At 41.0% G+C, this 15116-nt stretch overlaps 1 protein-coding gene across 2 annotated transcripts in view; it reads left to right on the top strand.

The window, feature by feature from the left end:
• Positions 1-8486, top strand: part of LOC133140735 (Golgi-associated plant pathogenesis-related protein 1-like) — a 41144-nt gene extending 32658 nt beyond the window's left edge. For both annotated transcript variants that reach the window (XM_061260886.1, XM_061260887.1), the window contains exons 3-7: positions 5404-5430; positions 5799-6008; positions 6368-6445; positions 7005-7154; positions 8152-8486. In XM_061260886.1, the coding sequence (XP_061116870.1) occupies positions 5424-5430; positions 5799-6008; positions 6368-6445; positions 7005-7154; positions 8152-8237 (531 nt within the window). In that variant the 5' untranslated portion in view covers positions 5404-5423 and the 3' untranslated portion in view covers positions 8238-8486. The remainder of the gene's footprint in view (positions 1-5403; positions 5431-5798; positions 6009-6367; positions 6446-7004; positions 7155-8151) is intronic.
• The last annotated feature ends 6630 nt before the right edge of the window (positions 8487-15116 follow it).

Raw genomic sequence — 15116 nt, forward strand, 5'->3', positions numbered from 1 at the left:
TTCATGAGGCTTACCAGTCATTCGTGGAGAACCCTCTGATGTTATGGTTGTGTAGACTTGTCTTTATGGTAGTCTTTGACACATCTATGCCTACATCCCAGAGAGTGTTCTTGAAATTCTGTCATCCACTCCAGTGTTCCTCTGTGGTATACAAGGTTGTTTGCTATTGCTGTGCTCAACCCTGCGCTCTTTCTTCTGAACAATGTGTCAAAGTGTTTATTTTGACATACCCAATGTTCAGATTATGTCTCTAGATTTCTGCACCCCATCATGGCCTGCTTTACTTGGATTGAGACTTATTCGGTGCTCATGTTGAGAGACAACAGCAACAGCCTCCAAATGCAAATTCCACACCTAGAATCAACTTCAGACATTTTGTTAGCTTCCTTGTGCATTAACTAATGATGGAACAACACAGTTAGCCAAGAAACAGATAAACAGCCAATTGTACAATTACTTTTGCCATATGCCCCAACGTGGATGTACGTATATTGATTCATAGTCCACAGAGCCAAAACAATAACAATTGTGTCACTGTTCAAATACTTACAGATTGCTCTGAATTTATACAGGTAGAACAGAGCAATATTGGACATACAGTTGAACACAAAATATGCATGTCATGGTAGTTTCCACTACAGTAACTGTAATGAAATGATGTAATTCAAATATAATTTCATCAATAAACCTGACACTTATCTTTTAATAGTCTTTGTGTGGGAAAATTATATTTAGTTTTTCCAAATTATGGCTTAGAAATTCACATTACATTACATTACAGGAATTTAGCAGATGCTCTTATCCAGAGCGACATACAACAAAGTGCAGATTGAACACAGGGACATAAAGTGACCAGTGACATTTATAATTTACATATTTGGAAAGGATGAATTTTAAATGCAATGTTTTTATGATGAATTTTCAGGTGCATTCCACTGCTAGTATATTTTGTGATGTTCAAATTAATCCATGGGTTGGCAGGTGAAATGTAAAACAATCAACACCTGAGGCACCAAGCATTCCGGGCATTTCTACCGAGGCATAAAATTTGAGTGAGTTTGTGTGTGTGACTTTTGTGTGGGATTCCTGTCTTCTCTTACACAGCTTGTAAAGTGATTTTTTTACAATCTGTTACACAATACAGAAAAACCTGTATTGTCCCCCACATGTAAGCATAATGCAACTTAGGTCCATTGATAAGACATTCTTAAAGGGGTTTACAGTAAAAATGAAGTAAAACAGGCATGTTTGGCTTGCTAAAAAACCCTGTTTGGTGAGTCAGTCCTGTTGCTGCCTACAGTAAATCCTCAAATTGTGTCCGGATAATAGCCGGGGTAATATTGCCTACCAGTAGGGCTATCAGTCCATGAGCACCAGAAGACATTGTTTCGATTTAACTCAATGAAATAAAATAACTCTTCTTAATATTTTATATTGTTGGTCGGTTTAATACTGTTGCCAATGAAAAGTCGTTGTCCTACACCATGGGTCTCCAACACGTTGCTCTCAAGCTACTAGTCGCTCGCCGCCCCCTGCTAAGTTGCTTGCCAAAGGCTGAAGCAGTACCCATTTAAACACAATTGTTGCCGCGAGGCATTCCAGCCTACGAATTTAATAAAAAGTAAATCAGGCAAAATTAAAAATTAACTCAATTTAGGCTACTTGGCTACGCAATAAGGTTTCCATGTATTTACAGCACAGCGCACGTTCAATGAATGAATGAACCATCAAATACCCCCCAGATTTCAGTGCCCATCAGTCCCAACATTTAGCAATAGAATCAAACAGTCCAAAAGTAAATTAAATCCCAAACCAAAGCGAAAATCTTTTGATAGCCTACCGGTATGCTGCTCCAAACGAAATGCATGTCTCACAATAAAAAAGATCCTTAACTTGTTGTTATCTATGCTAATTTGTTATTGTTCATGAAGGCGTGTCTGGCAAGTTGTTATTTTATGGATTCTGGACTTGCATGTGATTTATTGTGTTTGAGAATATTTGCAATAAACTAAGTCTGTTAAGACTGACACTATGACTTACCAAACGGTGTTCCTGATTAGCCTACACTAATTGATTTCTGAACGGTTACAGGAGGTGTTGAACAGTGTTGGCCCACTTTAAGTGTAGCATTTTACTTTATTTCTTTCTTTATAAGCTTTCTGTGGCTTATGCAATAATAAAAAATATCACTAGAATCCAAGGAAGAGATAATTTTATTTTAATTTTTAGCAGTCCTGTGGTGAGGTCCTTTGTTGTTGTGCTATTCTGGTGAATGCTCTTTCAGTAACTCGACTAGACAAAAAAGGTTTCTTGTGCAATGGTTTGAAGGCTTGTGACTCAAGTATTGGTTTTGGTATACTGCTCAGGGAGTTTAGTTTCACCATGCAACAAGTTCTAACACATTTCTTAGCATAAAGGCATGTTATGATAATTATAGGTTTTAAAAATTTGCATGTAGTGCATTGACCATTTTGACATTTACAGTCTTGTTGAATTTGTACATATGTGAATCACCTGTAGAAAAAATGAAAAGTGCACTAAAACCATGCAAATACAAGCAAGCAAAGAGTCTGTGTACTTCTATTAGTAGTTAAACTTCCACCGACCTAATGTGATGTGAACAGCTGAATCTATTGCAATGGCAACACTGTGTAAAGTTTTAAATCGATGATAATCTGGTCATTCCTGCATAGCTGAACATCAAGAATTTTGTGTTTTAGCTGCAAAAAATTCCTTGGCAATCAATAAAATAATAATGCTATACTGAAACTACCTCTGATTAACCTTATGTCTATAACTACATTTTTATTTCTAATTTGAAATGTTTTATATTGTGGTAATCTGAATTGTATCTCCCTTCTTTTTAGTATTATACACTCACAGAGCATGTTATTAGGCATTTATTATACTTGTATTTTAGACTTCGACTGTTGTAGCCTATCCACTTAGAGTTATGATGCGTTGTGTGTTCAGACATGCTCTTCTGCATACCACTGTTGTAATGTGTGGTTATTTGCGTTACTGTCACCTTCCTGTCAGCTTTGACCAGTCTGGCCATTCTCCTCTGACGTCTCTCATTAACAAGGCGTTGAATAAGTAGGTGTAATAAAGTGCTCGGTGAGTGTATGTTTCTTTATATAGGAGTGCATGCATTTTAATTTTGCCATATACTTTTTTATGTTAACCATTCTGTGTATTATACTTTGTCATTTTGATAAATTCATAAAGCTGCATAAAATACACTCATGAGCACTTAGGAAAATGTTTACTTTATTGCACCTACTTATTCATGCAATTATTCACAATCAGCCAATTGTGTGGCAGCAGTGCAATGCATACAATCATGTAAATATGGGTCAGGGGCTTCAGTTAATGTTCACATCAACCATCAGAATGGGGAAAAAATTTGATCTAAGTGACTTTAACCGTGGAATGATTGTTGGTGGCAGACAATGTGGTTTGAGTATCTCAGAAACTGTTGATCTCCTGGGTGTTTGCAAAGAATAGTGCCAAAAAAAAAAAAAAAAAAAAAAAAAAAAAAAAATTCCAGTGAGCAGCAGTTTTGCAGACAGAAATGCCTTGTTAATGAGAAATGTTAGAGGAGAATGGCCAGACTGATCAAAGCTGACAGGAAGGTGACAGTAACGCAAATAACCAAACATTACAACAGGGGAATGCAGAGGAGCATATCTGAACACACAACACATCATAACTATCATAAGTGGATAGGCTACAGCAATAGAAGTCTAATAAATAACTAATAAAGTGCTCAGTGAGTATATATGCTTTATCATGTCATTATTAGTAGTATTGTTGTTGTTGCACACAGTGCTCCAACTTTCACATATGATTCAAAACATCTCAAATGTGTCTGTAATATAACTATGCAGCTAAAACACTGTACTGTTAGTCAAAGAATGCCATTTTCCTTTGTATGATGTATGATTGGAAACAATATGAATTTTAATTCAGAACACTCCAGAATTTCATCCATTCTGACAATATGTGTTCACAGTTCCATTGCACCATTACTCACCATTTAGTGAAAATCTGTAAAATCATATCAGTATTTGGAATGGAATTTTATATGCATTTTCATTGTGACCCATCCTTATTCTCAGGAAAAGTAATGAAATGCCAGTTAATTCAAGTTAGATTTTTTGACACACAGGCCAAGAGTGTTGATAGTGTAAGAGACTGTGCTAAGCCCACAAAGCCTCCCATTCATGGGAAGGTAGGGGACTGTGCCTTGGTTTGTCACTTACTACACCCAATTAAAATGGGTCTGGGCCACTCCTCCATAGAGTGGCTAGTGAATAGTCATGACTTTGACAGAGGAATGGACTCACCTCCTATAGGCAAGGAGGCGGAGAGCCAGGCTGGGATGGACATATATATACAGGACAGCAGATTTGACAAACGGCAGAAGGACAGAGAGAAAGGAAGGGAGACTCACCCCAGGAGCATAACAAACAGGTGTGTACTGAGTGTAGGAGGAACATAATGCTTGTATTTGCGTACTGTTTGTTGTGTGTGAGTGTGGAACATCTGAAATGATGTGGGGTAGCAGTTAAAATGTCAATTCAATTCAGTTAAAAAACAATTATTTATCCCCGAGGGGGTGGGGGCAATTAAGGGGAAGAAGGTATATCATAGTATGTATATATAAAAAAATACAACATGTTAATATACACATGAAAGGCACATGACATACACAAGGTAAAAACGTCAATGATGGATCATGGGAATTATCCACTGATTGAAATGATGTGCTGGTCAGCGTGTAATTACCAAGGAAAAAACGCAGGCTTAAACTGCACAGAGAAGAGCAGGGTAGTCTTGGGCTTATGTATGCATCAGCCCTGTCTGTGTTCAACACATGATATAATATACATCAGACTCAATTGTGTGCAGCATTGCAGCACTGTTAGTTTTTGTCACAGACGCTGCAGTATATGTGTGCTTTGCTGCTGCAGATGGGGACCCCTGCATCCTCTGTGTTTCTGAATAACTGATAGCTGCTTCTGTTCATCTGTATGGTCCAGCAATCCTTTTCTCTTCCAGATCTTAACAGAATTGATTTTGTCATTGCAGTTCTTTGAAAACATTATGCTGTGTGTGCGTATGTGCGTTTATATATATATACATGTGTGTGTGTGTGTGTGTGTGTGTGTGTTGGGGTGTTGGGGCAGAGGAGGGAAGCATTACATAAAGCAGATGTGGAAAATTAGAAGGTGCTGTGTTTAGCTTCCTCTGTTGATTCAGTACTGTGGTCATCAGTACAAATCTGTTTGTAAATTGTGCAGATTTGTATTTTGACCTCTCACAGGATCAGATCTCCCATTCTCACAGACAGTATATCAATATGAGCATAGATGTAAAATGCTTTTGCTTTCCTTGCAGTTCTACGGACAAAAATAGTCATGGCAGGTGAGTCTGTTTTTCAAAGAATGCCATTTTCCTTTCTATGACGTATGATTGGAAACAACATTTTAATTGGTGCAATATTTCTCTTCAGAATTTCATCCATTCTGACAATAGATGTTCACAGCTCCATTGCACCATTACTCACCATTTAATGAAAAGCTGTAAAATCATATCAGTTATTCTTATTCGTTTTCACCTTGACTCAACCTTATTCCAGGGAAAAAGAATGAAATGCCAGCTCAGTCCAGCTTGACTTCATCAATAATTTCTGTATCTTTATTTCGTTAGTTTTGTCTTTGGGATTTCCTTGTAATATATGCTGTGCTGTGTGCTGCCGGGCCGGGTGCCTGTGTGTCGATGTGTCGAAGCAGATGCCAACTTTGAGAGAGAGTTTCTGGACGCCCACAATGAGTACCGGACCAAACACCAGGTCCCGAGCCTGACGCTGAGCCGAGAGCTCTGCACGTCCGCGCAGGCCTGGGCCGACCACCTGCTGAGCATCAAAGGCCTGCAGCACAGCGACACCAAGAACGGGGAGAACCTCTACTACTCCTGGAGCTCCGGGCCCAAGACGCTGAACGGTACCTTTCATTCGCCGTCAAATATGAATGGAGTCCAATGGGAAAATAGGCTTGTAGGTATGAAAATAGTAAAAATGAAATATGAAGTAGGTATGTAGTGAAAATAGGTACCACTAGGAGGCGACTTCATATTAATTGACAGAACTAATAGCTTGACAGCCCCGCTCCCCCTCCATCGACATGCCACTAGCTTCTGGTGTTCTGGCTTCTTTTTTCCCCTCCGTAGAGTGTTTTACTTTAATGACAAGGCAGGCCTACTGGTGGAAGCAGAGCTTAGTAATTATGGAGGGGAAAAACAGACCACTGACAAGAGCTCATGAATCTGGTTTGGTCTCATCGTGGTTTTGTGCGTTTTGCAGGAAAGGAGTCGGTGGACAAATGGTACGATGAGATCAAAGATTACAGTTTCGACAACCCAGGATTTAAGTCAAACGCAGGTACGTTGTCTAAATGATGTGCTGTTCACTTTCACATATTTTGTCCACAAAATTCTCATGTTCATCTATATGATGTTATTTCAGCCTGAAGACAAGTCAGTGGAGAAAGCTGCCATTTTACTAATCTTTAGACCAACTTAATCACATTAGGTTGGTTCTTAACATTGGGCTGTTGAATTACAGGATGTGCAGTGATAAAACAATGATTGGTACATTCAAATCCTTCTGTGTGTCTGTGAATGACTGATGGTATCGATTTATTGAGAAAAATAAGTTGATAATAACTCCTGCGATGAAGGGGTTAATAGCCTTTCACCAACTCATCCCTAATTCCACATTCCTTTGAGTGTTTGTTTAAAAGTCCCCAGGATCACTCATATCACACATCACTTAGTGTACATCACCAGCCCTTACTTACTACTGATCCAGGGTAAACAAAGTGACAGTAAAGCCAGATTATGCTCCTTTTAAATTGTATTGCTCCTTTGAAGGCTTGAAGGGTTTTTCCACCCTTCACCAGTATGACCCTTGTAACAGCGCCCCCTGCTGTTGTCCACAGGACATTTCACCCAGGTGGTGTGGAAGGAAAGTACTGAGGTGGGAGTAGGCCTGGCCACTGACGGGAATACAGTCTTTGTGGTGGGCCAGTACAGTCCTGCAGGAAACATGACCAACCAGGGCTACTTTGAGAGGAACGTCCTGCCTGCAGGTAACCAAACAACTGTTATTATAGCTCACACCTACACTCACTGAGCAATGTATTAGGTAGACCTGTACACCAGCTTGTTAATGCAAATATTGAATCACCCAATCATGTGGCAGCAACTAAATGCATAAAAGCATGCAGACGTAGTCAAGAGGTTCAGCTGTTGTTCAGACCAAATGTCAGAATGGGGAATAAATGTGATCCAAGTGACCATGGAATGCCCGTTAGTGCCAGACAGGGTGGTTTGAGCAGCTCAGAAACTGCTGATCTCCTGTGCTGATTTTCACACACAACAGTCTCTAGAGTTTGCAGAGAAAAAAACAAAAAGTCTAATAAATACCTAATGAAGTGCTCACTGATTGTATATTGCATGCATTGGCACAAATGCACAGTGTTCTGCTTTCTTTGCCGATTATGACAAAATACTGTCTGTTGGCTCTTGTGACACTTGTGGTGAATTATTGTTGCAACAGTAGATGCTTGCTCACTCAGGAAACTAGTAGAGGGAATAACCCAGTCCTACTCCATGGACCAAGAACCTTACAAACTGAACCATTTCTATCATACAGTGGATAGATACCACAACCAAGCTGCTCCATTTCAGATGTTACATTTTAATTATTGTTTGAGAGACATCACTGTTTGAGCATGTTTCCTTCATTTGCAGCTAAAATCAGCATTCCATTTTCACTGTAACTTTTTTTCTTCTGAATCTACCAACTAATGCCTATACTAGGAAGCATGACCGTTACAGAACACCTTCAAGCCACATAATGTCCCAGTCTGGCAATAAGTTGGACTCACTAACCCAACACCCATTCATATAGGCACACAAACAAACACCCTGACACAAACAGTGCATATGCAGGCACGCATGAACACATGCACACCCTGACACATACAAACATACGCACACTGGCATGCAAGCACGCCCACACATGTACACACCTGACTTCTTTTCGTTGTTTCTCTCTAGCTTAAAAGGCTGTGCATTTTACAGTGACCGGAAGTGAAGGGGAGACAGAGCCCAGTGGTGTTGCCCCAAAGTCCCCCACGCACACAAAGCCAGGCTGCTCTCTGCTATAACGCTGCCTAGGGAGTCTGCTTGCACTCCTCACTACATCATCACGCGCACATAGCTTGGTGCACACTTCTATTCAGCCAACTTAGAGTAACTGTTGCACGCTTTTACTTGCATATTACAGGCATTTAGATGCTTTATGCTTTTGTGCTAACCAATATATGTTATACTGCATACCCAGTCATATGCATATTGCCTATTGTAAAAAGTTACACTACTCCAGACAACTTAATAAAAAATGGTTACTGCTATTCTTTCAAGTGGCTTAGTGTGTTTGCTTTATTGTTCTTCTCCAAAATACCATCTGGCACCCAGCTTGAAAGACCCGTGAATTTCAAAGCTGTTATGAGCTTTAATAAAGTATCACACTTTACAAAAAGGTACATGAATGGTACAAAAAGGTACATTAATGTAACAACTACATTAAGTGTTACATTGCTACATTAATTAACTGATACACAAATAAACGAATTAAGCATGAAATAAAATTCATTTCATTAGTTAATATATTTGTCAGCTACTAACTAATGTATGTAGTTACAGGACTATTTATATATTTGTACACCATATCATAAGCATAAAATTAGTTAACCATTAACAAATACATGAAATGTTTTTTTAATCCCAATATGAATTGGTTTTAACTAATGTATGTTGTTGTTAACATGAACAACAGCACATAGTTAGTTAGTTAGTTAGTTAACAACTACATTAGTTCATGCTAATTCATGTAACCTTTTTGTAAAGTGTTACCGTAATTGCTACTGTATAATGAAACAGACTGTTGCATTCTGTTAGCATTATATCACCTCACTCAAGCTTCACACTGATCCACCTGCATGAGACTTTGCTCAGATATGCACAACTGGCATACTTTCTGGTCAAAAAGTAGGTCTAGTTCTTCATTAAACTGTGCTCAAATTGAACTCTGTGGATGTGGGTAACCGTAGGGAATTGCATCTAGAAAACTCATCCAATCTAGAAAACTTGTCAAATCTAAGGGAAACTATTTGGATGGATGAATAGTACTAGTAATAGTAAGTGGAAACGTACTTTAATTATATTTTTGGGTGAACTGTCCACTGAAAGACAGCTGTGCCCATTGGCACAAAGGATGGTGGGCTAAAAGCATCTCCAGTTTCTCTCCGTGTGCAGAGACAGGGAGGAGACTGTGGAGCACTGGTGCCATGACACCAGACCATTTCAGCCAGCCAGCTTTCAGAGAAACACACATTACAGTCTACCACAGCATTTTTACAAACACAGTTGTGGGGTTTGGAATGTGAACAACCTTATTCCAATAAACTATCTCTACTTAGACTGTAACACAACGCTCGCTAATATATTCAGAAGATTCAAAAAGGAAATGCATTCCACACTCATGTACACACACAGAACCGGGTAAAAATGTTGTCGCAATATCTCTATTTAATATAAAAGAGTGGGGTGGGGTACTATATTATACATTTTCTGACAAATTAACCGCTTGACAGATAGGATGCAGTGATACTTCCATTTCTAACATAACATCACGAGCTTCTGGGCCTAGAGGAGTTCTCAAGCCTTACACTTCATCACAGTACAATGAGGTAATGTGTTCTATTATTCACATGAACTTCCAGTGTACTCTCACTAGAGGGAAACCTTGTACAACCAATATATTCAGCCCTCCTTTCTCATTGCAGCCACTGTGTGTCAGCAGTGAGTCACACAGTTGTACGACTTCCTCAATGCCCAGCCGTCAGACATAACGTAACTATACGTGTCCAACATGGCTTTATTGTTCTTCTCCAATAGACACATTGTACTGCAATTCACAGGTAACACTGTGGTTATGTTGTCAACCGGGCTCTAAAAAGCAGAACACATATGCAATGAATGCCAATACAGCCTTCATCCAGACTGACGCCCGTGATTATAGAGATGAAGTCAGTGTGCTGACGCCATGAGACTTTAATCAGCTCAGCAGGGAACAGGCTGATACTGTGGAGCTGTCCTCAGTGGCTGCCAGAGTTCCTCAGATAAGCTAAGGCACAATCTTCCACTGTGTCAACCTGGGATCATTACTACACAGATCTGAGGGGTTCTGTGAATGTATAAGCACATATGAACTATTATTATTATTAGTGTAAGGTTTATTAAATTGAGCTTTGTGTTTTTGAGATGTCAGAGGGAAATTAAAATTACTGAAATATTCTAAGTTTATTGCCTGGAATCAATCTGGGAAACTAATATCAGCACATATCTGTGTCATCAAACCCCCTGAAGGAACTAAACAAAACTATTCATTCATACTGATGAAGACAGCAATTGTGGAATCTTTCACACTGTGATTAAATAAATGTATGGGGCATTATATCGTAATTTATCTGGGGGGCTTGTTATAGACTATGAGTTTCTATTCCCTTTTAGGAAACGTAACCACCTGGGTGAATGAACAATGGTGTGCATTAGCAGTCAATTTGCAACCAGTCAGCAGATAATGAAACACAGGAACCATTCAAAATGTGGTTGAATTAGATATTCTGCCTGCCATGGTTGCTTTTCTAAGTGATTCAAACACTGATCTCAGGATTTCTTTCGGATTAAAAAGAAGTATAAACCAACACTGGTGTGGGTGGCTGTAAGTGCTGCTCTGTCGTTACACAATACCCAGCATTTTTTCTCCTGTGTAAAGAGGAAGTGAGCAATTGGTGAGCAAACGGTTTTAGCAGGAAGTGCTAGTGGAGGGTAGGGCGGGAGGAGGTGGAGCTAGAGACTTCGGGTGACGAGTGAAGGCCGTTTATGGCCCTGAAAAACTGTTCGCAGATTAGCCCCCAGGTAAATGAGTCTTGGCGCCCTTACACAGAAAAACAAATCGCTGAATTTGGCGGGGAGTCTGATGATTGGTTCCACATGCAGTTCAGCAGCATGTGGTTGGACCGTCTGCTTTTAAACAGGAGCCACCGTTAATAAGTCACTTCATTCTCCCCCTCCACACTTACTGACACGAGGAGGAATGTCAGGCAGCCACAAACCTCTCGTGACAGGCTAAACATGCTAGACAGGGGTGCTGTCTAGCATAAAGAGGGCAAAGAAAAAAAAGATAGCGCCAGTCTGTGGTTATATAGGACACAATATCGAAACTGATTACCAATAAAATTATGAAGAACAATTATGTAACTTATTTATTTATTATTATTCAAATTTGACCCATATCCAACTGTATTTGGGGGGAATGGTGATTTTAAATGTAATTTATTTAAATATACAACACCTCTAAGAAAGAAAAGTACATAAAAACAAATACTAACAGCAATAATGACTGTTGCCTGAGGCCATAAACTAGAGCAGGGATTTTCAACAGATTGGATCCAGGGACCCCCACCCAGGGTCAAAGCCAGCATGGGGTGGGTGGTCATAAAAACACTAAATGGTGTGGGGGTTCACAGTCCCTTTGCAGACCCCATGTTGAGAAACCAGGATGGACAGTAATAATGTATGTTGTAGCTGCACAGTTTATTGGTGTGACTCTTCAGATTCCACAGTATCACAGATGTGTCCTTTGTAGTCATGCAGAGCCACTCATTTTAGGTTTCCTCCTGAGGGCTGCAGTCGCCGGCAAGCAGGAGTGCCACTGTTTGAGAAGCAAGCGTCCATATTCATTAGTGTCAAACAGCATGGCTGCTTCTTTTTATCCCGACAACCAAGACAGGGATAAGAGACTTACATGGCGAGTGCATGCAGGGGACAGGAGGATGATCAGATTAGGAAGCTGAGGTTGCAGAAGGTGCCAAGTGCGAACATCCCCTTCTTCCAGTGTCCGCTTCTTTATCACAGACCAGTTTTGAACCTACTGTGGAACCTAATTCGCTCCTCACTCTGTGGATGGAGTGCTTCCGGACTAGCTTGCAGATAATAAGCGGCGCTCGGGGAGTTCTGGCTGAAGCTGGACGCAGAGATAATAGCACATCGATGGGTGAGCGATGGTTCCGTCATAGAGCAGCGGAGGCAGCTTACCGGCATAGAAGCGTATCGGTGACACGTAACACAATCTGCAGGCCTCGTTATCGATCTCGCTCCAGGGCAGTACTGGCACCAGAAATACAGGCACTCCGATCCAGCAACAGCCTGAAAAGCCAAGCCCCACCCAGGCCGCGCGTAGCCAAAAAGGCCACAATTCATCCCCCTCCCCCGCTTCAACCAAATCTACCCTCAAAGCTTCCCACAATTCCCTGCATGTACACAGATACACATCACATGCGCCTATGCTAACACTGACCTGATTTCCATTGGACTACCCGATACACTGACTGTGGCTGTGAGGGAAGGAGGAAGAGAGAAACAAAAGTCCCTTGTTCAAGGTGCTATTTTTACACTCTGTTCATCTGGGGAAGATTGTTTGATATCTTTTTGTCTTTCATCACCAAAGATGAAAGAATGACTGTAGAGCCAACTGAATTAAAACATTTTTAAGGTGAGCTCATCTTAAACCTCTCCCTTCTCTGCCCCTACTCACTGTCATTAGTAGAAGCTCTGGACTGTCTTTCCTAACAGGATGAATTATACATGAGCTGCTGCAGTGGAAAGAATCTCGCCCTCCAAATTCAAGGAAGGAATAGAAAAGGTTTGCCACAAAGCACAGTTTGTGTCTCTTATGTTTACAATTTATGTTATGTGCTGTGGGGTCTGTTCATACATCTGTATGTCTTGGTTTTGTTTGAAGGGCTCTCTGTGTGTTTGCTAAGTGGTGATGTCTGTATGAATAACTATGCATTGACTGTGCAAGGACAATAAAGCTATCTATCTCTATATATATATATATCTGTCTGTCTATCTGTCTATCTATCTATCCATCCACCCACCCTGAGGAGAGATGGTGGTGTGATGCAAGCTGATTGGACACCCCCTAATTCTACTCCGCCCACCAGCATCTCCTTTACCCCTTACATTAGGGAAGAGGAGTTATCCATCTGCAAGCCTCTACCTTTCTGTCCAGGCTAAGCAGCAAGCTCACACAGAAGTGAAAAGTCCATCCAGACAAGCTCAAGTATGGCCGCTATGCCTATGACAATTGGTGGAAATGTTGCTGAAGGGTGATGTTTGTGGGGTTTCTTTTTAGACTTGTTTGTTTGGGTGTTCTTGCTTTACTGACTTAAATCAGAATCTCTTGTTTTGTCTCTCAGTAACAATGCAATACAGGCAGTTAAGCCATGTGGGAATAACAGACTCCTTTTATGTGGTCAGCAGCTAATCTCATGACATACAGTACTTTCCTGTTTCTGGACTTAATATTACTGCTGAAACTACAATTTCTGACAGAATGAGGAGAACAGGGCAGAATAGTGGCTATTAGGCTAATTTTCTTTATTTTAATTTAGGAAAAGCCTGTTTTTTCAGGAGCTGCAAGAATGCAAAAGTGTCAGTCATGATTATATCAAAATATTCTCCCCCTGTGGAGCTGAAAAGGAGCTTGGGTGTGCTTGTGTGTACTGTGTAACAGAGCAGGTTGACCCAGTTTGAGCTCTTCAACTGTTGCTCAGTGTACATGGACTAAACAGAATGCCAGTGGTGTACAGACACTCTTGCACTGACCTGTTTGTCTGCGAGTCTGGGCCGTGTCAGAGACAGAATGGTGCAGCGTTCTTTAAAGCGGCATCGTTTTTGCCAGTTGACCCGATTCAGGGCAAGCATGTCCATACTGGGCGAGCGTGTACATGCAAGGCAAGCACATCTTGCCAGGCCTTTCCATGTCCTCAGTGACAGCTGAGGAAGAGGCGTGTCATGAGAATGACACTAGACCAATCTCTTTCCCTAAGATTTGGCACATTATCCTAACCTCCTTTCAGAGAGGCTGACGTCATCCAGCAAGACCGAGACACGTGCAGGTAGGCCTCAAAACCTGCCACCAACTCGCTCACCGTCCATCTCACCACCCCCAAGTACTAGCGTTGGTGTGACAGAATTTGCTGTGCAGCCCAAATAAACACCCATTCCCTATAGTGGAGTTCACTGGGGATAGCCCCCCACCCCACCCCTTACAAACATCCACTCTGCCTGGTTGGCGCACAACTGCGCCCACGCTGGAGATATGTCATCAGTCCCACAGCATACCGCTCCACTGCACAGATTAACTATTAATACCCTGCCCTCATTCCAGAACTTTCTGCTCTTTCGACTGCTGCTGACATCAGGCTTCCACGCCCCAAAACCACAACCTACGCTCTCCCCCTGCAAAGCCGCTGTTACACATATTCACAAGTTGTGGTAGGGATATTTGAATGGACTTTGCATGTGCGTGCTCTATGTCCCAGCTATGCTGTTGAAAGAGGGGTTGGCCTCAAAGAGATTCACACACTCATGAAGGTCACATTAATTGTATGGTGCCAATTACTTAGCCAGTGCTTATTTGTATCATATGCTTGATGCATGTATGCCATGAAGTCAGGGTAGTTATTTGGCTTAGTTGAAGAGGAAGGGGGATGCTGTTTCATTTTGATAATGAAAGGTTTAGACACCAGCTGCCTGAGAAATCTTGCAGAGTAGTATGTTTTAATATCCTTGCAGCACAGTGACACAACTGTTTAATCAGCAGGTCTGTGTTCAGTGGAGCAATGACTGAGCTCCCTGTGTCATTATGCAAACTCTCTTCAAAGTTTGAATCCCATAGGCAAAGACAAATATTTTAAAATCATCCTCATCCCCCTCCCTTCCATCTCCCTGACCTCCGTTTCCCTTACCTGACCTTTGTGTTGCTGTGTATAGCTGGCAATTGTGAAGGATACAAACGTTGTCATCACAAATTAAAAACTGCAACTGAACATCAAGGCCTCACTGTGAAACAGTTAATAATTATGAGACACAATAACTCTTGAAAGGCAACATGATTTGATTTGGTGACAAAT

The sequence above is a fragment of the Conger conger genome, chromosome 11 (assembly GCF_963514075.1).
Source record: "Conger conger chromosome 11, fConCon1.1, whole genome shotgun sequence".
Taxonomy (NCBI): Eukaryota; Metazoa; Chordata; class Actinopteri; order Anguilliformes; family Congridae; genus Conger; species Conger conger.